This window comes from Podarcis bocagei (assembly GCF_964188305.1).
Source record: "Podarcis bocagei genome assembly, chromosome: 5".
In the NCBI taxonomy this organism is placed as follows: Eukaryota; Metazoa; Chordata; class Lepidosauria; order Squamata; family Lacertidae; genus Podarcis; species Podarcis bocagei.
Window position 1 is genome coordinate 48,558,490 of NC_138129.1, and position 24,361 is coordinate 48,582,850.

Genomic DNA, 24,361 nt, shown 5'->3' on the forward strand with positions numbered 1-24,361 from the left:
CTGTGCAGCCTGCATTCGCTCCATAAGATGCACACACATTTCCCCTTACTTTTTAGGAGGGAAAAAGTGAGTCCTATAGAGCAAAAAATATGGTATATCCTGTCACTTCCTTTCCTGATTTAGATAAGGATTCTTGGTGTAGAAGTTAAGATTGCAATGTTGGCGCGTGTACTGGATCAATGCTGATATCCACTGGCAAGCTGGGAGCCAAAGTATGTTTAGCCCAATTTGTGGCTAATGTAGTGTCCTCCTGATATTTTGGACTACAATCCCCATCATCCCTAGCCAACATGGCCAATGGTCAGGGGTGATGGGGGTTGCCATCCACAGCATCTTGAGGAAACCATGTTGGCTACTTTTGGTTTAGAACAACGAAGGAAATGGCAGAAGAGGTCTCTTTGGATACAGTGCAGAGGGAGAGCCAGGATTAGCGGAGGCTTGTAAAAATACTCACTTGCCTGTGGCAAATAATTACTTCCCAACTTCAAACAGCCTGGGGAATATTTATAAATTAGTAAGCTCACTTACATGTGGTCTATTTATGCATTGTATTCTCTGACTGGCAGTAACAGTAGCCGGTCTGCCTCAATGAGAGATCTTTGACCTTCTGCATGCAAAGTTAAGAGCTACAGCCCCTCCATAAAAAAGGTAAAGAGACAGACCCCTGACCATTAGGTCCAGTCATGATCGACTCTGGGGTTGCGGCGCTCATCTCACTTTATTGGCTGAGGGAGCTGGCGTACAGCTTCCGGGTCATGTGGCCAGCATGACTAAGCTGTTTCTGGCAAACCAGAGCAGCGCATGGAAACGCCGTTTACCTTCCCACTGGAGCAGTACCTATTTATCTACTTGCACTTTGACGTGCTTTCGAACTGCTAGGTTGGCAGGAGCAGGGACCGAGAGACGGGAGCTCACTCAGTTGCGGGGATTCGAACCACCGACCTTCTGATTGGCAAGTCCTAGGCTCTGTGGTTCAGCCCATAGTGCCACCCGCGTCCCTCACAGCCCCTCCATATCTGAGAGTTGTTTTTCTTTTCTTTTAGGCCCTCAATGTGCCATAAACAGCTCACCTAAATATATAATACAGTGGTACCTCAGGTTAAGTATTTAATTCATTTCGGAGGTCTGTTCTTAACCTGAAACTGTTCTTAACCTGAAGCACCACTTTAGCTAATGGGGCCTCCTGCTGCTGCCACGCTGCCGGAGTCCGATTTCTGTTCTTATCCTGAAGCAAAGTTCTTAACCTGAAGCACTATTTCTGGGTTAGCGGAGTCTGTAACCTGAAGCGTATGTAACCTGAGGTACCACTGTAAAGTCAGGGAGAGCTGATGTCCGTCCTAGGTAGGCAGAACCTGGGCAATCTTAACTGACCAGGGAAATATTCTGCTGGGGCAATAGTGCATATACTTCATGCATTCTGCTCCTAACATCAGCAGCTCCTGATGCTTGCTTGCAAAGTGGGTTTAGTGCAGGCATGCAAATCCATGAGCAGGCAAATGCATCACTGCTTTACAGCTGGCACAACCACCAGCCTTTGTGGGTTCAAGATAACTAGGAGGAGAACCTTTCTGCATCACACGTCATAAAGTGCCGTGTGTCTCTAGCGTGCCAAATTATGAGACAGCGGAGGATATGAAAAAGGATGATGCCCCGCTCCCTTTCCTTCCTCTTTCCAAAGAACTGAGTGGGCCATGGATAAGCAGAGGATGCCTGGCAGAAAGTTTGGGTCGAGCCGCCGGAAGCAAGCAAGAGGGACCTGGGGAAGCACACGGGTATCTTCGATCTCAGAGGAAGAGCCATGCCTTTCTGAACTCATGGAAAAGGTTCGGGACCTCTTCCAGGGACATGGAAAAAAGGAAGGTTTCATCACACGAGCTGATATGCAGGTAAATTGGTGGTGCGTGTACCTCATGTGCTTTTGAGGGCCAGATGCTTCAGTCTTCTTGCTGGAAGCTTGAGACATGCTGCCTCTTGACAGTGGAGGTAGAATACCTTAATGATGGATGAGAAAAGGCCTGGCAAAAACCCCGATCTCGACTTTGCCTTATCATGGATCATTCTGTGTGACCAAAAGACAAATAATTATCATCTTAACGTTATTTAGGTGTCTATGACCCTGCATATAGAATGAAACGCTACGACTCTTTTCCACTCGATGTTATGATGTTGGGTCTGCTAATCAGACCTTTTTTATTGTCCCAGGCACTGTAATGCCAATAAGAGCCTGTTGATAGGAGATCCAATATACTTTTGTTTATTCAATTGAATAAAGCGCACAAACATTTCCAAAGAAAGGGAAGGAAAATGCTGGCCACAAGGACTCTTGCACCAGGCTTTTAAAACATTGCTTTTCCCCTCTCTCCTCCTTTCTCCCTCCTCCTTTCTTCCATCTGCTTTCTGATTGGTTAAGACTTACAGTTTATAGATTTCCCAGAACGCCCATTTCATGTCTTACTCCTTGGCATGTGAAGGAGGGGAGCACACACATCACATGTGCATTTAGATTAGCCTTAGCCCCGCCCTGGGTTTGTCTTCTAATATTCATGAGATCCTAATAGGCTCCAGAACATGTGCAGAGTCCCCAAAGTAGCACCTGCTATTTCTTTTTGTTATCTTGGATTGTCAATCTTTCACTCTTAGGTGCCTCTTGGCTATATCTACCGGCCTTGAGCAATAAAATGCCTCCTTAACACATTCCAGGCAAGAGCTGATAAGAGGTAATTAACGAGTCCCTAACAAATAGACAAAGGAAGAGATTCAGCTTAAAAAGACCAGGTTAATGGACTGCAAACTTAATTAATTAATTAATTAATTAATTAATTAAATTTATTCTTTAGCATAACACTTGATAGGTTCTCCAGCAGGGAAACAGACACAGCAAACACAGTTTTATATAAAAAAAATCCTTCCAGTAGCACCTTAAAGACCAACTAAGTTAGTTCTTGGTATGAGCTTTCGTGTGCATGCACACTTCTTCAGATACACAGTGTGCATGCACACGAAAGCTCATACCAAGAACTAACTTAGTTGGTCTTTAAGGTGCTACTGGAAGGATTTTTTTTATTTTGACTATGGCAGACCAACACGGCTACCTATCTGTAACAGTTTTATATAGCTAGTTATTTTATATAAAAACAGGACCACCAATCATTTCTGACCCCGCAATGACACTGAGGGCACCTTTTTGGCAGACCGAACTGTTTACTACTAGCCGTCTGAGAACAAAGGGACTGATACCAGGGACTTAACTTCACATTTGTATTGTTTTCAGAAATTGGAGGCAGACTTTCCTTGGAGCACCAAAGAGCTGGAGCTTGTGTTTGATGGCCTGGATACTGACAGCAAGGGCTACTTAACCACAGAAGAGTTCACTGAGGGGCTTAGTATGCATTGCTTTAGTGTGTTTACGTTACACTGATGGGGCTGATAATGTGCAATGTTTGTCTGCAATCCTATGCACACCGTACTGGGCAGGAAGCCCCCATTTTCAGGGAAGTGCAGAAGTTTGGAGCAATGGTTGCTGTGCAAAGTATTGCAGCAGCATCCACATTATTATTATTATTATTATTATTATTGTTGTTGTTGTTGTTGTTGTTGTTGTTGTTGTTGTTTTATTAGTAGTGGTCACTCTCTTCGCAAAAGTGATTCAAAGCAAGTTACAGAAACAAACATGGAAAATAAGAGTAAAAACAACCTAAAATGCTCGCCAATAAAAGAGCGAGTCCAACTCAACCCAACCCACTGAAAAGATAAGCAGAAGATTAACATCCAAAAAGCATGGGTCAGTGAAAATATATGGGGTCCAAAAACAGATAGGGATGGCATCAAGCATGCCTTCCTGGGGAGAGCATCCACATACAGGAGCTACCATGGAGAAGGCCTGTTCTTGTGTTGCCAACTTCTGCACCTCCCTTGTGGGAGGCATAAAAAATTCCAGCCTGTATCTGCTGCCTCCGTCGCCTATTTAATCCAGATTTACCCTTTCCGGGTAAAACAATCCAACCAGGAAAAGGAAAACGCCCACTGTTGCCTGCCAATGACCTGCCCACAATATTAAGCCTCTGTCTGGAAGCCTCTTGATTCTGACTGTCTGTCTAAATAAACACGAGGATCAGCAGAGTGCTTGTGGCAGTTGCTCTGGTTCAGCATGTCTCGTCGTAGGTATTTATTTGGTCCTAGGGGCCAAATATGGGACGCGGGTGGCACTGTGGGTTAAACCACAGAGCCTAGGACTTGCTGATCGAAAGGTCGGCGGTTCGAATCCCCGCGGTGGGGTGAGTTCCCGTTGTTCGGTCCCAGCTCCTGCCCACCTAGCAGTTCGAAAGCACCCCTAAGAGCAAGTAGATAAATAGGGACGCTTTCTAGCAAGAAGGTAAACGGCATTTCCGTGTGCGGCGCTGGTGCTGGCTCGCCAGATGCAGCTTCGTCACGCTGGCCATGTGACCCAGAAGTGTCTTCGGACAGCGCCGGCTCCCGGCCACTTGAGCGAGATGAGTGCGCAACCGTAGAGTCGGTCACGACTGGCCCTGACGGGCAGGGGTACCTTTACCTAGGGGCCAAATACTGCTTTGAAACTGTTCTGTATTGCACCATGTCTGTCCAGAGGTGTGATTTTCATTGTCTATGTGGCAGGGTATTTTCTGAGCTCACAGACGGTGGCAAGAGCGCACCGAAAGAGAAAGATGCCTTCCGTAAAGGCTCCTACCCACCTGTCTCTGGAGGAAGCTGACACAGAGGAGCAAATGTGCTTTAAGGCCTTCCTAAACCAACTGGGAGCTGACAACATCTTTGAAGAGTAAGTGCCTGCAAACCTTTATACTGAATCTCACAACACAGGATCCAGGCAGAGGAGGAATAGGGAATAAGTGCAAGAGTTTTGGTGTTGAATTCTGCACTTAAGCTTGAGTTACTATATGGGTTGTGGAAGTGGAAAGTCTGTAGGAAAATGCTCTGGATCTTGATCTGGGAGAAGAGACAGTGGAAGAGGACTGGAAAAAGTTTAAAGACTATCTACAAAAATATTGTAAGCTGTATGAATGTTAAGAAGATGCAGGTCTGAAAACAGCATGGCACCAGTAACTTAAGTGTAAAAAAAATTGAGAATAAGTGATGTTTAAAAACAAAGATAAAAATTGGATATATTATGTCTAAATTAATTATTTAAGTATTTGATTAAAACGTTTAAAATTGGAGATATAATATGTGAAAACTATAAAATAAGACTCGAATTACGGTGATAACTTGCTGATTATAATTCTTATTTGGGAACGCATGAAAGGGAGACGTGAGGAAGTCCAAAATGTTATAGAAATATGATTTCTGGACATGTGATTATGTTCTTTGATTTTTCTGTTTTTATTTTTCTTTTTTTCTTTTTTTTGTTTGTGTTGTACTTTTTGTGTTTGATGACCTATTGTTGAAAACCTTAATAAATATCTTTATAAAAAAAAAAGGAAAATGCTCTGGATCTTGAAGATCATGCTTCAACACCCTGAGTTAAGGAAGTAGCTCTTGGGGCTTGAAAGCTGGGATTAGTCCTACCATTAGGTAAAGGGAGGCAACCACCTCAAGTGCTGTGATAAAAGTGCTGTGGGTACAAGCACAAAATGGCTGCCATGGGAAGCAAAAAAGAAAAAGAAAAAAAAGAGGTGATGGTACTTGATACCAATAGGTACACTCACAAAAAGGCAACAGTACTAATTAATATGGCCTAGACACTTTCATATTTTATCTACTAATTAGTTATTTTCAAAGTGACACACATGGCGATAAGAGGTATTTCAGCTTTCGCAATAGCTGCTTTACAGCCTTATTGATCCACATGCTTGTTCTTAGGAAGAAACAAAACTGCTCTCAGATCCTAAGAACAGTTGAGACAGGCTGTCCCGATTGAGAGGTCCCCTGAGGATTCAGGTGGATAAACAGAATATTCGCTGGAAAATGAGACAATCTTCTTTCTTGCAGCCAGTCAGAAATCTGGAAGATTTGGGTGCAGCTCCGACAGGATGAGCCACATCTGCTGGGAAACCTGAAAGAATTCTTGGCTAAAATGACACACTTGATCAAAGAATCGAGGGGCGCAAAAGAGACACTGCAGTTAATACTGAAAACGTAGGTCACTGGATGTACAAGTGAAGCGCGGAAACTGCTTTTGTAAATGCAGCTTTCTGGAATGGGTAGAAAGACTCCAGGAAAAGGGAATTTGGAACCCAAACGATAGAAAAGGTTTGAGTGTTTGCATTTGCAGAGAGAAGAGGGGGGCATACATAGCTCAACAGAAGAGGCTGTGGCTTTCCTTCAGAAAAGTGTTCCCCAAGCTGGTGCTCTTCAGGAGTTTTGCAGTGTAGCTCCCACCAGCCAGCAAAGCCTTGCTGGACAAGTCTAATGGACGTTATAGTGCAACATATCTGAAGGGTACTAGGTTGGGAAAGGCTGTTGTGGAAAGGCACAGGCAGACCTAGCGGACAGTTAGGTTGGTCCCAGCCAAGGGCACAGGCTGGGGGCAGCACAAAAATTGCGCCTTGGATGGGGAATCTGGCCTCAGTGGGGAATCTGGCCACTGGCATGGACCTTCACAGCAGCCCTCCCCGGTCAGCCATCAGTGTTGACAGTTTGTGCAGCGGGGCTCCCCATGAGGGCACCTCTACTTGGCCCTGTGGCTGTTGTTCCCTGCCCTCTGCTCACCTGGCTAGCCCTGAGAGTGGCCTTTCAGCAGATGTGGTGACTGAGAAATGTCAGGCGAGGCTTTTAATTTACCACTGCTGATTCGCTTTCCCCTGGTTTCTTTCCCACCTTGACCAGCTTCCAGCACATGCACCCCTGCATGTTTACCCCAGAGAGCAAGGGTCATTGACTTAAGCGTGGCGCTGTGGGTTTACCACAGAGCCTAGGACTTGCCGATCAGAAGGTCAGCAGTTCGAATCCCCACGATGGGGTGAGCTCCCGTTCCTCAGTCCCTGCTCCTGGTCAGAAGGTCCTGCCTCTGGCTTCCCAGATTTAGGCTGCTATCATGTGTACCCACTTTCCTGGGAGTAGGCCGCATTAAACTTGGCGGGATTTACTTTTGAGTGTACATTTAGAGGATTGTGCTGTTAAACACCCAGTTTAAGAATCATTTGTAATGATTGAATTATGTCAATCTTTTTCTGGAGCTGGGCGGGAGGTGCTGATACATCTCCTTGCTAAGGGAGCCCAGGTATGGCTCTGGTCACAGGTTCAATTCCTGTCATCTCCTTTTAAAGAATCATAATCTCAGCATAATTTTCCAGTCCTGGCCTGACACGGAGCCATGTTGAGATCAGCAAATGAAGGGGCCTGGGGCCAATTCTGCTCTCTTAAGGCACATGGGTAGGCACTGTGGTTCTTTCCAGATACTGCAGGCACAGGCTTTGACTCCCATCCTCCAAGAACGTTGGCCAGTCTGGCTGGTGCTGATGTGAGCTGTAGCCCATAACGTTTGGAGGGTAACCGTGTCACCCACCTTTAAACAACTCTGCTTTAAAGCCTTCTTGTTTGCTCCCCTGCACTAGACGAGTGGCTGATCACAACAAGGAGGTGCAGCAGTTATATGAGGAGCTGGAACAGCAAATAGACAAGGAGACAAGACGGCTGCAGCTTGAGGTTGGTGCATAACTGGATCATGTGTAATTCCTCAGATTTATGAGAAGGGGTGTGCTGAGTTTTCCTTTTAAGTTCCTGCCCTCTCCCAAAAGCTCAGGGTGGATCACACCATTTAAATCACCATTTAAATCCTCGTTAACAACACATGATGGTGTTGTTCTAGTGCTACACAATGACCCCAGGGGCAGATGCCTCATCATAAGACAGTCAGCAGGAGAGAGAGCTGTGAAAAAGGACTCTGATCCAAAACATGGAGAAGGAATAAGGCTGCAATCCTATGCGGAAGTAAGCCCCCTCGAACTGAATGGGGCTTGTTTCTGAGTAGACGTGTAAAGGACTGTACTGTAATCGTCTTTCTTTCTAGAAAGCATGTTCTCAGAACCCTTGTGCGGGCAGAGGAGAACAATTCCAATATAGCCAGCACCACCTGCAATTAGGGGTGGAAGGACCTGTCAATTCCAGTTCTCACACTTTCTCATTATTATTCTTTTGAGTCTTAAATTCAGTTTGCCACATTTTGCAACAACCTGTGCTTAAAAAAAGAACCCTCATGAAAATTCACTAGCAGTTTAGGACAAAGTTCATAGATGCCTGCCTGATTTCTTATGGGAGGGGGCACCACTGAGTTGGGCCCACTGAACTGAAGACATGGCTCCTCGTTGACATGAATTGTTCTTCAGATCCATGGGGAACTAAGACGATACTCTTAGGCAGTACTCCCCCCCCCCCGAAAAATAGGTGCTGGGACTCACCTTGAAGTTGTTACAGTAAGTGCCACATTTTTTAGCAGCAAAACAAAAAAAGAGGTGCCCGTACTGTGTACTCTTTAGTACCCCTTGGAAAAAAGCAGTGCTCTCAGGTCTTTGGCAAACATCTCCCTCCCCAAATATATCTAATATTTGCATGTAGCTGGCTCTCTTAAGGTGACTATTCTCCATTATGAAAATTTCACTTGTAGGATTTTTAAAAAAAGGATATTATAACACTTATAATGCCAGGGGCCTTCAGAGTTCCTGATTTCTTATAAAACGGCAAAAAATATTAACATTTGACTATACACAGTGTGGTTTGGCTTGATGTCATTGCACAATGGGAAATTCAAAAAACCAACCAGCCATATAACACTTCACACAAGGCACTAAAATGTCACGCTATTTGTTCCATCTGTGAATGCAGAAATTGCATGTATATTGTAGTCAGAGTAGGTTTCATTCCCCTTCCTCCCTGCATTATTCTATAATATAATAATATAATATAATATAATATAATATAATATAATATAATATAATATAATATAATATAATACAATATAATATAATATATAGAATCTAGATACTAACAGCAAACTCATTATCCAAATATGGATCTTTATGTAGACAAACCACTAGTATCCACTCTGAAGAGGGAGATATCAGAAGGCTTAGGAGAATCCCAAAGTTTGGATAAGTACAAAAATATGTAGAATAAAATTCAGGGTAGGGGGAACCCCAAAACAGCTCAGTGGGGATTGAACATGCCTAGTGGGCACAGAATGCTGAGCAGGGGAATGGTGTGGAAACGGAATGGAGTATCCTGAAAAAGGATACGGTTGTCTGGAAGCATGAACAAGAGCAAACCATGCTGCAACTTTTTGTTGCATGCTCTATTTGTGCTTTGACTCAAATGCAAACAAGCTTCATGTGTGAACGTTCCCTGGAAAGCTATAGCTTCACCACCTTTGTTTATTGCAGAGTAAAACCCAAAGCCAATTCCTCAGCGTGGAGATGAAAGAACTGTTGGATGCCAGGGAAAGGGAAATACAGCATTTCCTCGATGTTCAAAAAGAGGTAAGGTTATCCATGTGACATGAGGAAACAGCACCACCTACTGGAAGCATCTCCTCTGGCTAAAGCATTTAAAGCCAACAAAACCATCATCCCCATGTAGGGTTGCCATATGTCCTCTTTTCCCAAGACACATCCTCTTTTTCATAATGAGAATCTCCATAGCTTCAAGTTAAAAGTTGAAGTCGGCAAATGTGTCCCCTTTTTTGCTCTTCAAAATATGGCAACCCTACACACACAGCTGCTTGCAGTGTGGCTGAATATTTCTGATATAATCAACATGATTTGACAACAAATGACCTCCTGCCAGTGGCGTAGCGTGGGGGGTGCCAGGGGTGCCGGCCGCACCGGGCGCAACATCTGGGGGGGGGCGCGCTCGCTGCCTCTGGAGTCGCCGAAGAGCCTCGGGCGCAGGCTGTAGCGGAGCCGCATGTCTCGCGGAACCGACGAGCTGTGCGCGCGTCCGGGCTGAAGGCGCCCGGCAGGCAGCGGCTCTCAGCGCTCGCCGTGGAGGACGCGCCAGGCAGCCCCTCCTCACAGCCCCGCTTCCGCCGGTGCTGCTGCAGCTGCTGGGCCGTTGCATTTTCCTCGCCTCTCTGCCCCCCCTCCTCCTCCGGGCAAGCGGCGTCGTTTGGGCGGCAGCGCCAGCGGCAACTCGCAGGTTAGGGGTTAGGGGGGCACAAATTACTTGCCTTGCCCCGGGTTAGGGGGCGCAAATTACTTGCGTTGCCCCGGGTGCTGACAACTCACGCTACACCGCTGCCTCCTGCTGTTGTTGGACTACCAATCCCATCAAAGGATGGGAACTGTAGTCCAGCCATATCTGGGTACACTGCAGTGCTTCCAATTACTCAGGGACCATGGCCTTGTTTCACTGAAAAATCTCTCACACCATTGTCCAGTAGTGATGTATGGAAGTGAGAGCTGGACCATAAAGAAGGCTGATCGCCGAAGAATTGATGCTTTTGAATTATGGTGCTGGAGGAGACTCTTGAGAGTCCCATGGACTGCAAGAAGATCAAACCTCTCCATTCTGAAGGAAATCAGCCCTGAGTGCTCACTGGAAGGACAGATCGTGAAGCTGAGGCTCCAATACTTTGGTCACCTCATGAGAAGAGAAGACTCCCTGGAAAAGACCCTGATGTTAGGAAAGATGGAGGGCACAAGGAGAAGGGGACGACAGAGGATGAGATGGTTGGACAGTGTTCTCGAAGCTACGAACATGAGTTTGACCAAACTGTGGGAGGCAGTGGAAGACCAGTGCCTGGTGTCCATGGGGTCACAAAGAGTCGGACATGACTAAATGACTAAACAACAAAATTGTCCAGGCACAATAGGGTGTGATGTTTGATACCCTGAGATAAGGCACTCCAGGAAGAAGAATCCTGGGACCTATAGTTTACGTTTCACAGAACTACAATTCCTAGCACCTTTAACCAACTACAGTTCCCAGGATTCTCCTTTCTGGAAGGGAGAGGAAATGTGCTTTCAATGTATGATGTGAATGCAGCACTTGTTAGCCTTTGGCCCTGGTCAAAATGGCTTCAGTCTCCAGTGTGTGAGAAAGACAGAGAATGTGAATCAAATGCAAGGCAGATATTTTCAGCCGTTTCAGTGCTTTTCTACTGACCACCTGAACATAGCTGTCAACATTTCCCTTTTTTTAAAGGAAATTTCCTTTATTCCAAATAGGATTCCTCGCAAGAAAAGGGAAAAGTTGACAGCTATGCACCTGAAAGGAGTTTGAGAACCTCATGTCTAAGAGGCTTCACCATTTTACTTGTAGACGGGTCTAGCCCATGCAGAAGATAGACAAGTAATAAAGTAAATAAATTGAAATGTCAATCTCACATTTTCTGCAAGGTTCTTCCCCCATTTTTATCCTCACAAGAAGAACCCCATGAATGTAAGTTAGACTGAGAGACTGTGACTCTGTGAGTTTTGAATCCTGTTCTTCTTCTAGGTACTAGTCTAGCACTGTAACCACCACACTGCTAGTTTTCTTTTACTGCATTGAACACTTTCTATATTCCTTTCTCAGCTTGAGACACAGTTTCTCAGCCTTACAGAAAAGCAGCATGTGGCCAGTACCCAAACCCAGGAGCTCAAACAAACCAACATGGCCCTTGAGGTCCAGCTACAAAAAACCCTCAATCAGCTTCAAAAGACCCAAAGGCAACTGGATTTCATGAGGGGTAGAGTATCTCAGTTACACAAAGAAGAGAGGTAAGTCCTAACCACCACAGTGTCACCTTTTTTTGGGGTAGAGAACCCCTTTTGTAGCCTAACTTGTGGCAGCTATTTCATTTGAAGGCTTTCCAAGGTTCAACAAACTAGCTTTGATCTGGTGGAAAAGAGAGTGGCTTCCCCAGATACACTTGCACTGGGAACTAAGTGTTGCATCATCAGAACACCTACGGCCCCTGACATTTGTTCATTCTATCCATTAGTCAGATTTGATGATGAGGTAAAAGCAGAATAGCTCAGCAGACTGGACTATTTGCTGCCCCTTGGAAAGGTTGGTGGTGGTTAGGCTATTTTGGCCATTGCTTCTGTCAGGGATACCTCTTTCTGAGGTACACCTCTCAAAAGATGTCACTTTTCCAAAAAAGCTACAGCATAAATTGAGTGGAGCAGTTCCACTGTCCCTCACAGCCCCCTTGAGATAACATGCACTTCCTGCTTGCACTGTCCCACTTCCTGTTGGTACCATTCCATTTCCTGTTGGCATCCTGCCATCCTCAATATATGCCGTTACATGCATTGCAGCACTATTGCTGCTACTAGGCTTGTGCCCCTGTAGAAGCAACTCATTTTAGTATACAGGGACAGTGACCATGTATCCCTTCTTTCCTTGGCAGTGGCAGATCGCCAGAGGAAGTCTCTGTCAAGACTGCTCAGAGTCAACAGGTACTTCTTAATTGTTCACCTTGCATCCTTTGTCAATCAGAACTGACCTCCCCCCCAAAGGGGTGGCACCATAATTAGCAACCTAAGTGTTGCCCTGGAAAGGCTGCCTAGCTATGAGTACTGTATATTAATGCATCCAACATAGTGCTTTCAACCAGCAGGTAGGATTATGGGAGAATCTAAGCTCTCATGAACCCTGGGGATAGTATCTAGCACTCTACATGTATAGTAGCACCATTAGAGAAATCTGGTTACATTAAATCAGGCTTCCCCAAGCATCTGTTAACCAATGTACATTTTTTTCTTCTGAACCGAAATTGGAGGCACACTTCACTCAAACTATCCAAAATGATTAATGCAACACAATCCTTGTGCATATTTACTTGGGAAGTAAGGCCCCTTAAGTTCAAGAGTGTGTGTAGAGAATTGCAACCTTAGATAGTGCTCCTATGCACACTTACCTGGGAATAAGTCCCACTGAGGTCAATGGGGCTTCTATTGGAGTCTTTTATATAGTAACTGATTTTATAAAACTTATATACCACTTGATTGTAGAAAACCCCCTCAAAACGGTGTGTAGACATGCATAGGGATTTACAGAGGTAAAAGAGACCAATTTTCATTAGAGGCTTTCTCCCATATCTCTAAATAAAAAAAATCCTTCCTGTAGCACCTTAAAGACCAACTAAGTTAGTTCTTGGTATAAGCTTTCGTGTGCATGCACACTTCTTCAGATACACAGATCCCATATCTCTGCATGAGTCAGTGTTCTGGACATGCCTTCTGTGCACTGCAGATAGAGGCAAAACCAGAGCAGTGACTTGTGATGAGATTCATCAGGCAGCCTCTTCTAAGTGTGAGCGATTCAGTTGCATGTCTGTATCAGGACTGACCCAGTCTCTCCTCCCCCCACATGTGTGATTAGAAATAGGCAAGGCCAGTGCAGTAGATCATGCAGAGATTCAACAGGCATCCTCCCCCATAAGTGGATACTGAAATTGGTAGTAAGTGATCCTTATTTCTTTTTCTGCCATTGTCCCATTGTGATTCTTCTAAGGGTCATCTGAGTGCAAATGAGATGAGCTCCTCTGAATTGGTAGGAAAATTTGGATACAATCCACTGGACAGCTCTGCTCAGAAGTAAGTACCAAATACTCCTTTAATACATTTAAGTGAGGAATGCTAGTGGCAGTGGTCTTCGTTGAAGCTGGGTCCATGCTCTGGCACTGAAGCAGTTACGTTATTTCTATCTGCAGCCCTGATATTCTCATGACCTTTCACATACGCCGCACCCAGAAAGCCAAATGCATGTTTGAAAAGTATCCTGGGGCCAAACGGATTAGATTAGATCAGATTTAATATTTGTAGGCAGCTTTGCCAATGACAAAGCTGATCTCAAAGTGGTTCAAGAACAATAAACAGAGCTTCCCCCACTGACATTCCATCATTAGACAATTAATAATAATAATAATAATAATAATAATAATAATAATAATAATAATAATAAATGTCCCACCACATTACCAAGACATTGCCATTAAAGGGTTGCCAGCCCCAAGGTGAACCCAGTACATTCATTTGTTTTGTCTGCCTAGCTCTTGAAGAATGCCTCAAAATTAACTTTGGCAGAATTTTTAGCTCTCCCCCATAAAATCAAAATACTGCTTATCAGTGGATTGTAAGAAGAGCCATGGAAACAGACAGAGTTTAGAGCACGGTTGATCTTGAAGATTCTCATATTCTTTAGCGGTTTAATAAATGCCCTGTTACCTCATTTTTGTGGAATGACTCTTAGTTTACCAACACGTTTCTCTTTGGCCTTTTGATATACATTACTGCTTTCATCCCTCACTGTGTTTATAAGAAGAAACATGCATGTTAGAAACACATATACTCAGTCTTTACTCTGCGAAAGCAGCAAAAATAAGAGCCCAGAAGTCTTGCTGGTGGTTGAGTTAGCATTTCATAGGCCCATGAGATCTTGATGTTCTCCAGCAGGAATTGTGCGCTACTAAGGCCTTGTTTCTTACTTTCCTTATCTTGTACTGAATGAGTGCTGCTCTATCCATCATTTCCTCATAGGGCACCTGGTGGTGTGGCATCAATGGCCAAAGCCGACTCAGAATCTAGAACTACTAGAGTGATCTCCATTGAAGAGGATCCTTGGGTAGACTCCATTGTAGAACCAGAAAAATATTTCCCACAGGAAGTTGTGGACCAAAGCTCTTTGCTTAGAGAGCTGAATGATGCCATAGCAGCAGTAAACAAGGTGTCTGAATCATCAAACAATCCACAAATAGATAACTTTGGTTTTCAGTTCTTGGGCCAAATTAGAGAGAATGGAAATTCTCAGCAAAGAAAAATGCAGGAAAAAATAACTCCATATGATGCTAGCTCCAGAAACCGCGATCTGCAGAAGAGAAGCGCTGAGGCTCTTCCTGGTCGAGCTTCATGGCAAAGAGATGCTCTACTTCAAGAAAGACTAACTTGTGCTCCGGAGGTGAAGAATGCAAACATCTCTGAGCCAAGAAGGGAAGTCAAAACTCTAGAGTCAAAGCAGAGAGGATGTATTCTTGTTCCTGAAGTGCAGTCTTCTGTTTATAAAGAGTTGACAAGTCCAGCCGGTGACTATAAAGAAGACTCGATGCAAGGAAAGACTCTCATTTTAGAACAGGCAATCCAACTTCACGAGCAAGTTTTAAAGTGCAGTGGTATCAGCCGGACTCAATGGCCACCTGCAGATTCTGAGCTGAGAGTGGTAAAGCAATCTCCAGAAATTAAAACATCAGAGAAAAAGATACCTGAGACTCAACACCCATCAGTGGAAGATACGCCGCCTGCTCATTCCTCACCCAGAATAGCCCTACCGAAGTTGGATGAAAGATGTGAGCCAGAGATCTCCGTTTTCCAAAACCACCAGTTAGAGAATATGCTTCAACCAGAGATGCAAACACAAACCACGGAGGGTCTAGAAGTAACATTATCAGAAGACAAAAGAGAAGGATGCATGGATTTGCCAGGGTGTAGGAAGAATCAAGAGGTCAAGGTTGAAATGGATGAGGAAACAAATGTCAAAGCAGAAGCTGCAGACTATCCAGTGGATGTGGATGCAAAAGAAACTTCTAAAGACACTGCAGCTGTTTGCTTTTGTCCAGACCACGTGTATAACGTGCTCTTTGTTGGAGACTCTAATGTTGGCAAAACGTCTTTTTTGCACCGACTGCAAGATGATTCCTTCGATGCAAATATGACTGCGACTGTAGGTATGAATCCATCTTTCACCAGCAGGTAACAAAAGACACTGGGTTGTCTTTCCTATTGGAGCCAATTCCTAGGGGCCAAGGGGGCTTTGCCCCCCAATAAGATATTTGAGGGAGCCAGGACCCCCCCAGATTGATGGGGATTGCCATTCAAATGGTGTGTGTGCACTGCATCATGCGATCAATTATGCAGGATGGGGCTTACCTGCCCCCCCATATTTTATTCAAGTTGGCACCCCCACCCCTAGGCTAGACGTGTTTTTATTTCTAAGGCTCCCAGCCTCATGGGGTGTGTTGTCTCTGTTCTAATTTCAGTGAGCATTTGTGTATATTGGATATACAATATAACACTCCAATATTAGAGATTGACCTGCATTTTTCTTATTGTTGGTATTATTTTGCTTGAAGTTTTACTTTTGAAAAGAATATCACCAGAGATATTCCATTATTTTCCACAATTGAGCATGGTTTTCTTAAAAGAAAACATTCACTTGAAGGTAAGAGCATGGTTTTAGATTGAGAGGAACCAAGTGGGAGTTGAGCGACCGATTCTCTTGTAAGTCTGTTGCAGGCATCTGCATAACCAAAAGCAAATTAGAAGACATAATTCATTTTCCTCCCCTATTTGGGGCTGGGGAACACCACCCAGATCACTGTTTGTCTGCATATGCAAGGTAATTGGTCCTAGGGCGCATTCTAAAGGCATGCAATGTCATAACTTTGCTTAAGCTAAGTAGGTATCGGTCTGGTCAGTGTCTAGATGGGTGATTGCCTGGGAACAATACACCCACTAACTTGGGTTCTGTGAAGACAGGTGAGACATAAATGTAACAGAATTGAAACAAATAAATAGTTCAAAGGTTTTTTTTTAACTCTCCCTGTGTTAAGACAACTACCTCCAAAGCCTTGCTAAGCTGGCAAATACACAGAGTCATACCAAGAATCAGCTCAAGCTTTTTCAACAGCCCTTGGGCAAGATGTCCTTGGTGGGCTCTCTTCCCTGAGTTGGTCTACCTCCTTTGCTGTCCCATCTCCCTCTGGGCTCACATTTGCACAACTGCCCAGAGAGAGAATGCAAAGCCAACTGAAGGATGCTGCTCTGCCTCCTCACTCTTGTCGCTTCATGCATGCTCAGAGAGGGGAGCGACAGGAAGGACTAGAAGTAGCAGGGCTAGTAGGAGGCTCTGGGGTGACAATGATCCCCCTGCAAGGGCCTTTGCCTTGGCAGATGCCCAGCTACGCCTACTCCTGATGCCTGACCTCCTCTGTCCCACCCCAGGCCCCGTCAGTAAGTTAAATTTAACCAAATGGCCACAAGGGGTCCCAATCCCAATGTAATTTGAGCCATGTAGAAATTCAAAGGACTGCAGCAGGAAGAGTATTTTTTATCCCTAGGGCATTTCCAGCTCGTTTCCTCCTAGCGTGGCCTTTTTTTATTTGTATGAAGGTTAGTCAACTCTAAAATAGAAGGAAGTCAAATCCATTACTCCGTGTCAGGTTTTACACCTGCAAAATTCAGATAATAAAACTGAACAAGTTTCTCAGTGTTCTGCTACCTTTGCTTTTATTAATCTCCCCAAAATTCAGGGATGGAAGTGCTAGAGCCCCGCTGCGTTTTATTATCAGTACAGTTCCAGCTTGCGCTTTTCAGCTCTTTGAAGTGGTTGGAGATGTGAAGTGAACTTGATTGTAAATGGCTCCAATGTATCCCTTAGGAATGGACTATCGAATCAAAAACCTCTTTGTGGATAACAAGTGCTTTGCTTTACGCCTGTGGGACACAGCCGGCCAAGAAAGGTAGTGTAAGGTGCTGCATCTAGAAAAAGAAAGAAAGAAATTATAAAAATGTTGCATAAAAAGTACACATTTCTCCCCAAAACAGATACTACAGTATCACCAAGCAGTTCTTCCGCAAGGCTGATGGAGTTGTATTGATGTATGACATCACCTCAGTACATAGCTTTGCAGAGGTGAGGTACTGGATGAATTGTATCCAGGTAAGGAGAACAACTCTCTTCCATTATTGGTTGGTTTTTGTTTTCCCTGCTTTAGCTCTTGGTGATTGGGTGATTGCATTGTTGAGTTTGGACAATGCAGTCCTGTGTGTGTTTAATGAGAGGTTTAACTGCGTGGGTGGCACTGTGGGTTAAACAACAGAGCCTAGGGCTTGCCAATCAGAAGGTCAGTGGTTCAAATCCCTGCGACGGGGTGAGCTCCCGTTGCTTGGTCCCTGCTCCTGCCAACCTAGCAGTTCGTAAGCACAAAGTGCAAGTAGATAAATAGGTACCACTCCGGCGGGAAGGTAAACGGTGTTTCCGTGTGCTGATCTGGTTCACCAGAAGCAGCTTAGTCATGCTGGCCACATGACCCGGAAGCTGTACGCCGGCTCCCTCGGCCAATAAAGCGAGATGAGTGCTGCAACCTCAGAGTCGTCCGCGACTGGACCTAACTGTCAGGGGTACCTTTACCTTTACCTTTTAAGTCTCACTGCATTCAGTTATGTTTTCTTCCAGTAAAGGTGCTGAGGATTGCAGCCTTATCCACCTCTCTGTGGTGTTATTCCCATGCCATGGGCTTAGCCAAGGGGGGCAAGGAGGGGCAGCTGCCCTCCCAAATCAATAAAAATACATAGCTATCCGAGGTTCTGCCCTGCCACCAACAAAAGGCCTGCCTCCCTTAACAAAAGGCCTGCCTCCCAAAAAACACCAAAAATCCTGGTTACGCCCATGTCCCGTGTGGCTACAACTGCGGACCTGATTAACAACAGTACATGCTGAGTCATCATGAGATACATTTGCTGACTCGTTCTTGTCATGGAAGTTGCAAACTAGAAAAATCCGTACTGCTTTTTTTAGTATATATTCTAGAAAGTGCATGATTGGTAATTAAAATAGCAAAGGGTCCATGATTGTTAGAACTAACAGATGCTGGAAAAGTACAGATGCTGGAACATACATGAGTGCTTTTGCTTGGCTAGAATGTCTCACTGAACTGCAATAATGCCTTTTTTTTTGCTTGTGTGGATGAAGGATGGAGAGTTTTGTGTGTGTAGAAACGTCTGGCTTTTGCATGGTTGGAATGTACTCTACTATACAAAGGTAAGAGTCAGATCTGTTGCTATGCCCATTCTTGCCTCTGGCCACACCCATCATGGCCATGCGGTCCCCAGAAGGTTGCTCAGAAAGAAGTGTGGCCTTTGGGCTGAAAAGGGTTTCCCATCCCTGGGACAGAATGTTGAACTAGAATGCCTTAAATCAAATCCTGGGCAAGAAAATTCCTTCACCCATAAAATGGGGGCCATTCCTGGTCAGTCTGACCTTCACAAGACCGTTATGAAGTTTTATTTATTTGATTTTTTAGTCACTTTTCTACCACAGAGTGACCCAAAATGACTTAACGTTAAAACCAATTGAAAACATCTAATAATTTTTTTAAAAGCACAAATTTTTAAACAGACGCAACAGATCAGGACTTACTGATCTCACTAAAAGAGGCCACAATACCACCCTTAAAATTAAGAGCCAAGAGGTGCGTAAAGAGAAGAGTCTTTGCCTGACACCTAAAGAAAAAGACAGCACTGAATAGAGCATTCTACAAGTAGGGGCCACCACTGAAAAGGCCCAAGCTCATGTTGCTACCCCCCAAACCTCTTGTATAGGGGGCAGATGAAAAAGGGCTCAGATGATGACTGGATTTATGCCAGGATGTGGGGAGAGGCGATCCTTGAGACCCGAGCAGCATTAGGCTTTATAGGTCAAAACCAGCACTTTGTATTGATCCTGGAAACAAATTGGTAGACTGTGCAGTCCTGCTAGAATTAATGCTATATGTTTAGACTGTCTGCCCCATAATTCTATGCCACAGAATTCTATACCATCTGCAGTTTCCAAACCACTGTTTGATGAAATATGGGGAAGATTTTGCCTATTCTAAGAGATATGGCGACTCAGGTATCTAAAATATGGATGCAAAAATGAGTTGAGAGAAGAGGACCTCTCATATTTTCAACGTACTTTGATTTCCTTAATTGTCAGGAACTAGGAAGGATTATTTTGCAGCCTATCCTATTTGTAGCCTCTGTAGAAATGCAATAGACGGTCCTTTATTGCTGTCATTTTGGCTTCAGCTCATATTTGAAGAAGCATGTGCGTTTCTTCACAGGAAGGAGCAGAAGGTGGAGTTGTTATCCTTCTGCTTGGTAACAAAACAGACTGCGCTGCAGAAAGAAGAGTCTCTTCAGAGGACGGTGCATACTTGGCCAAGGTCTACCCTTAAGTTTTCCTCTTATCTTTGTAATTCCTTCTCCCCTGAGACTGGCAAACCAAAACAAAGCCAGAATAAATTAAAAGTAATATAATGTAGTGCTGCTTTTGAGGTTGATTGATTTAGGCCAGAGGCATAGGAAAAAATCAAATGCACATATATGACTCATGTGTTCACCTATGGCTTGGAAGTGACCACAAAATCATAATGCTCTCTTCCTCCGATTGCTTTTTTTGCTTCTCTTAACTAAATCCAATTGTGCTTAACGACATCAGGATGTAGGAAGAGCCCTGCGGGATCAGGCCCCAAGCCCGTTTAGTCCAGCTTCCTCTTTCCAACATTGGTCAGCCAGGCGCCTGTAGGAAACCTACTAGGATATTAGCTTAGTAGAACTGTGCAGCTTGTGATCCTCAGCAACTTAGTTGCAAGGATCACATGGATTCTTGATTACCAGTTGTAGCTGACAAAAACAACATTTTGAGGGCAAAAACCACCACACAGTTAAGAAACAAACTAACATGCATGGATTTTTACTGGGTGGGTGGAGTTGCCATTAAGATGGTGGTCAGGAGTCTTGGGACCTCATCAAGAGATTCTGATGCTCTGGTATAGGTGAACATGTGGGGTTTGCAGGTCTCATTCCGCGTTTTTCTCCATAGGCAATGGCATGGGGGGGGGGGGGGACAGCGACAGGCTGCCTTTTATATCTTTTTTAGGGATGCAGGTGGCTCTGTGGTCTAAACCACTGAGCCCCTTGGGCTTGCTGATCAGAAGGTCAGTGGTTCAAATCTGCTCAATGGGGTGAGCTCCCCTTGCTTTTTCCCGGCTTCTGTCAACCTTGCAGTTCGAAAGCATACCAGTGCAAGTAGATAAATGGGTACTGCTGTGGCGGGAAGGCAAATGGCATTTCCGTGCGCTCTGGCACTCATCAGGGTGTCCCGTTGCACCAGAAGCGGTTTAGTCATGACCCAGAAAGCTGTCTCCAGTTCCCTCGGCCTAAAAGTGAGTTGAGTGCCACACCCCATAGTCGCCTAGGACTTAACTGTCCACAGGTCCTTTACCTTTACCTTATATCTTTTAAACCATGCACCTTCATCTGAGTCTTGACTCTTTTATGAAGAGGTAGGATAACTTTGATGGAGAAGTACATTGGACTAGTATTTTGCACTCCATGGGCCCAAATGTCATGAATAATTTGCTCTGTCTGTGGATATGCAGTAGCAAAATTTGCCAAGATAATTTGGTCAAAGATGAGATGTCAGGGGTAGGATGGATCTCTACAGCAGGAATAGAGTCATGTTTGATCGTGTTCATGGTAAAAATGTGTAGCTACGAGGTCAGGTGGTGGAGCTGAAAGTTGTTGTGTTTCCCCAATTAGGCATAATGTTTTTCAACTACAACTGCTTTAAAGGATGTGCATTTGTTTGTTTTGCTCTCATATTTTTTTTTGCCAGGAGTATGGACTCTCATTTAATGAATGCAGCGCTGCCTTAGGTCAGAATGTGACTGAATCCATGGTCAAATTGGTAAGGTGGGTAACTGGTGGCTCTTCAGCAAATAGCATGGACTTGGTGTGGCATGGGAGCTGCAGCAGATGGTGTGGTGGGGCTGTGTCATTCACCAGGTCTCTGTACAGCTGAGTTGATTCAGCATACTGGGACTCGGAGGAGGAGGGGTGCACAGTGAGGATGGCATGGTGCAAACCTGCTGGCAGGAGTGCCAGATTGGCTCCACTAGTGTGTTTGCACCATGCCAAACATGCTGCCACCATGCCTCTTCCTCCTTCCATTCTGGTACTGTCCAGAGACTCAGCCAAATGGAGGTACACTGCTGGACGGGAGTTGTTTTGTTTGCTATGAACAGCAGCTCAGACAATAACCAATGTAGTCACACAGTCATTATAACAGCAATAGATGAGAACATCTTGAGGGGAAAAGGTGTTTCCCCAGGTACCAAATATAGAACACCAAACATTCTACAAAGGGATGATGCAGTAAATTATTATGCAGAAGTTTTTCTTCCGTATAGGAATTTTGTAACACAAGAAATAGCCCATCCATATTTCAGTAAACTGTTTTTAAGGATTGCCTGAATGTGATTGAAATTGTACTTATGTTCACACAGAACACTAAACCTGGGTTTAGAGGTACATGGGTGACTCAGCTTCCACAAGCCCAACATTGGCCTTACAGTGAAGCGTTAGGAATGTAGGCTGTTAAATCTTTTGCACAACCCATTTAGTCCACTTGCAAAGTGCTCTTCTCATTCTACCCCTCTTCCGGTGAACAGACCACACACTGTTAAGTAAATTTTAAATGCTTTATGAACAAAACATTCCAAAGGTCAGATTCATGCATTTATGCAAGCAGCCAGTAGGAGAACAAAGGCAGAATATTATTGGGTAGAAAATACAAATACGGTGTTCCAAATATGAGCTGTAAGCCTGGAGCTTGCTTAGACACATCTTCCTTAGCCAGTGACGTGGTGCAGAGAGAGAGGGAACAGGAAGAGAAGACTTCACTTCCTCCTTCATTGGAGAAGAGGGGGTGTAACCTAGCTGAGTCTAGGAAACTAAATCTGTGGTCTTTACCCCTTCTTGCACCAACTAGCAGTCATGCAGTTATGTTTGACTGCAATTTCCCACAAAACCATGCTTTAGCATTGTGTGAACACAGTGTGAGAGCTTCTGAAAATCCTCTAGACTTGAGCAAAATACTTAACATGTTTCCCTCTATGTTTATCATGTCAGGTTGCTGAAAACTCATGAAGATAAGTTCAAGCAGGAGATTTTGGAGCTTTCAGCGCCATCTGGAAAGAAAAGAGGATGCTGCTCATAACCAAAAGGCAAAAGATGAGATGTTTAAAGCTAATGGCTTTCAACAGATCCTTATGGCTGTTATGCGGTTAGACATGTTTTGTTCCCCCCTTGAGTCTGGTGCTCAGTCCACCTTATATAGAATGGGAACCTTGCCAATTTACATTGGCCAGATTTTACATTGGTGTCCCAAGGCAGCTTTCAAACCTTATATCCCTCCAGATCTGTTCTTTGCTCTGTAAACTTTCTTGACAACAGGCCAGAGAAGAATCTCTAGTTCATTCCAGTAATTTCCGCCTCCCAATACCAAGCTAGTTGCTATAAGCAATTATCTCCTGAAAGATGTGCCTTATTATGCCAATCAACAAACATATTCTGATTCTGAACAAATTAGTTGTTTGCTCTTTCTCTTTTCATTCTTATATAACTCTGTAAGCTTTGCATATTAATACACTTTCAATTCCTACGCTGTCATGGTTGGTAAATTCTTTCTCAATGTTTTGTGTAGCATGATTTTGCTGTTAACAGAGGGGTGGTACTTGGAGTAAAGCCTTAGAAGCTGATCTGAGGGCACAGGCAGGTTCATATAGGACAAAGCACTCACTAAAGCACATGGTCCTCAACAGTTTTACAAATATTTTAAAATAATAAGAATAATCAGTATAGATTCACTTTTAGAAAAAATGTAAGTATGTGGTATTCAAGTTAAACAAGAACAGTTGCAAAGCTATAATGTTTTCAGCTGGAAAATTGTAATGCAGAGCATTCCAAACTGTATGTAGCAACATGTTAATGTGTCGGCTGCAGTGTGTAGGTGTGTTGCGCGAACACTCTTATAAAGGGTTAGTTTAACCTCTGGTTTGCTAGCAAAACTGAATTACTGTGCTGTGAAATGATGCATGTCTAAAAAGTGTGTCACCAACATTAAAAGTTTGGAAAGCTCTACTGTAATGTTATACGTTTCCAAGCACAATTCAAAGTGTTGGTGTTGACCCAGTATACCTGAAGGAGTGTCTATACCCCTATTGTTCTGCCCAGACGCTGAAGTCCAGCGCCGAGGGCCTTCTGGCGGCTCCCTCACTGCGAGAAGCAAAGCTACAGGGAACCAGGTAGAGGGCCTTCTCGGTAGTGGCGCCCGCCCTGTGGAACATCCTCCCATCAGATGTCAAAGAGATAAACAACTATCTGACACTTAGAAGACATCTGAAGGCAGCCCTGTTCAGGGAAGTTTTTAATGTGTGATATTTTAATGTATTTTTAATCTTTGTTGGAAGCCGCCCAGAGTGGCTGGGGAAACCCAGCTAGATGGGCGGGGTACAAATAATAAATTGTTGTTGTTCTGGTTGTTGTTGTCAAATCCCCTGCTCCTTTCTACTACCCTTTGTTTTTCCATCCATGTATAGCTGGGGTGCTGCACATAGACAAAAAAGGTTTCTTGTAAATGCTATTTCAGTCATGCACAGAAGGCGGCGCTTTTCTTGCTTCTAGCTACCCTTTTCCAAAGGGATATAGCAGAAGGTGACTGTCTTACAATTGCTTGATTTTCTCCGTAAGATGGCAGCAAACACAATTTAAAATTCACCATTGATTGTATTAACAAGGTTGGGTCAATCTGAATTTCTTCCAATTTGAATTTCTTGAAATCTGTAAACAACTTAAAAATCAACAAC

General features: G+C 44.2%; 1 protein-coding gene across 1 annotated transcript; it reads left to right on the forward strand.

The window, feature by feature from the left end:
- Positions 1–1,413: 1,413 nt before the first annotated feature.
- Positions 1,414–23,679, forward strand: RAB44 (RAB44, member RAS oncogene family). The gene is made up of 15 exons (XM_081195093.1): positions 1,414–1,886; positions 3,272–3,383; positions 4,633–4,795; positions 5,965–6,111; positions 7,530–7,620; positions 9,351–9,446; positions 11,485–11,669; positions 12,305–12,353; positions 13,411–13,493; positions 14,436–15,616; positions 17,329–17,410; positions 17,496–17,610; positions 19,775–19,876; positions 21,331–21,407; positions 22,626–23,679. Exons 1-15 carry the CDS (start codon positions 1,692–1,694, stop codon positions 22,711–22,713), a joined length of 2,766 nt encoding a protein of 921 aa, XP_081051219.1. The 5' UTR covers positions 1,414–1,691; the 3' UTR covers positions 22,714–23,679.
- Positions 23,680–24,361: the final 682 nt, after the last annotated feature.

Coding starts and splice junctions, on each gene's coding strand:
- RAB44 (XM_081195093.1), top strand. CDS start 1,692: ATGGATAAGCAGAGGATGCCTGGCAGAAAGTTTGGGTCGAGCCGCCGG. Junction 13,494..14,435: donor CTGGACAGCTCTGCTCAGAA/GTAAGTACCAAA, acceptor ATTTCCTCATAG/GGCACCTGGTGGTGTGGCAT. Junction 21,408..22,625: donor TCCATGGTCAAATTGGTAAG/GTGGGTAACTGG, acceptor TTATCATGTCAG/GTTGCTGAAAACTCATGAAG.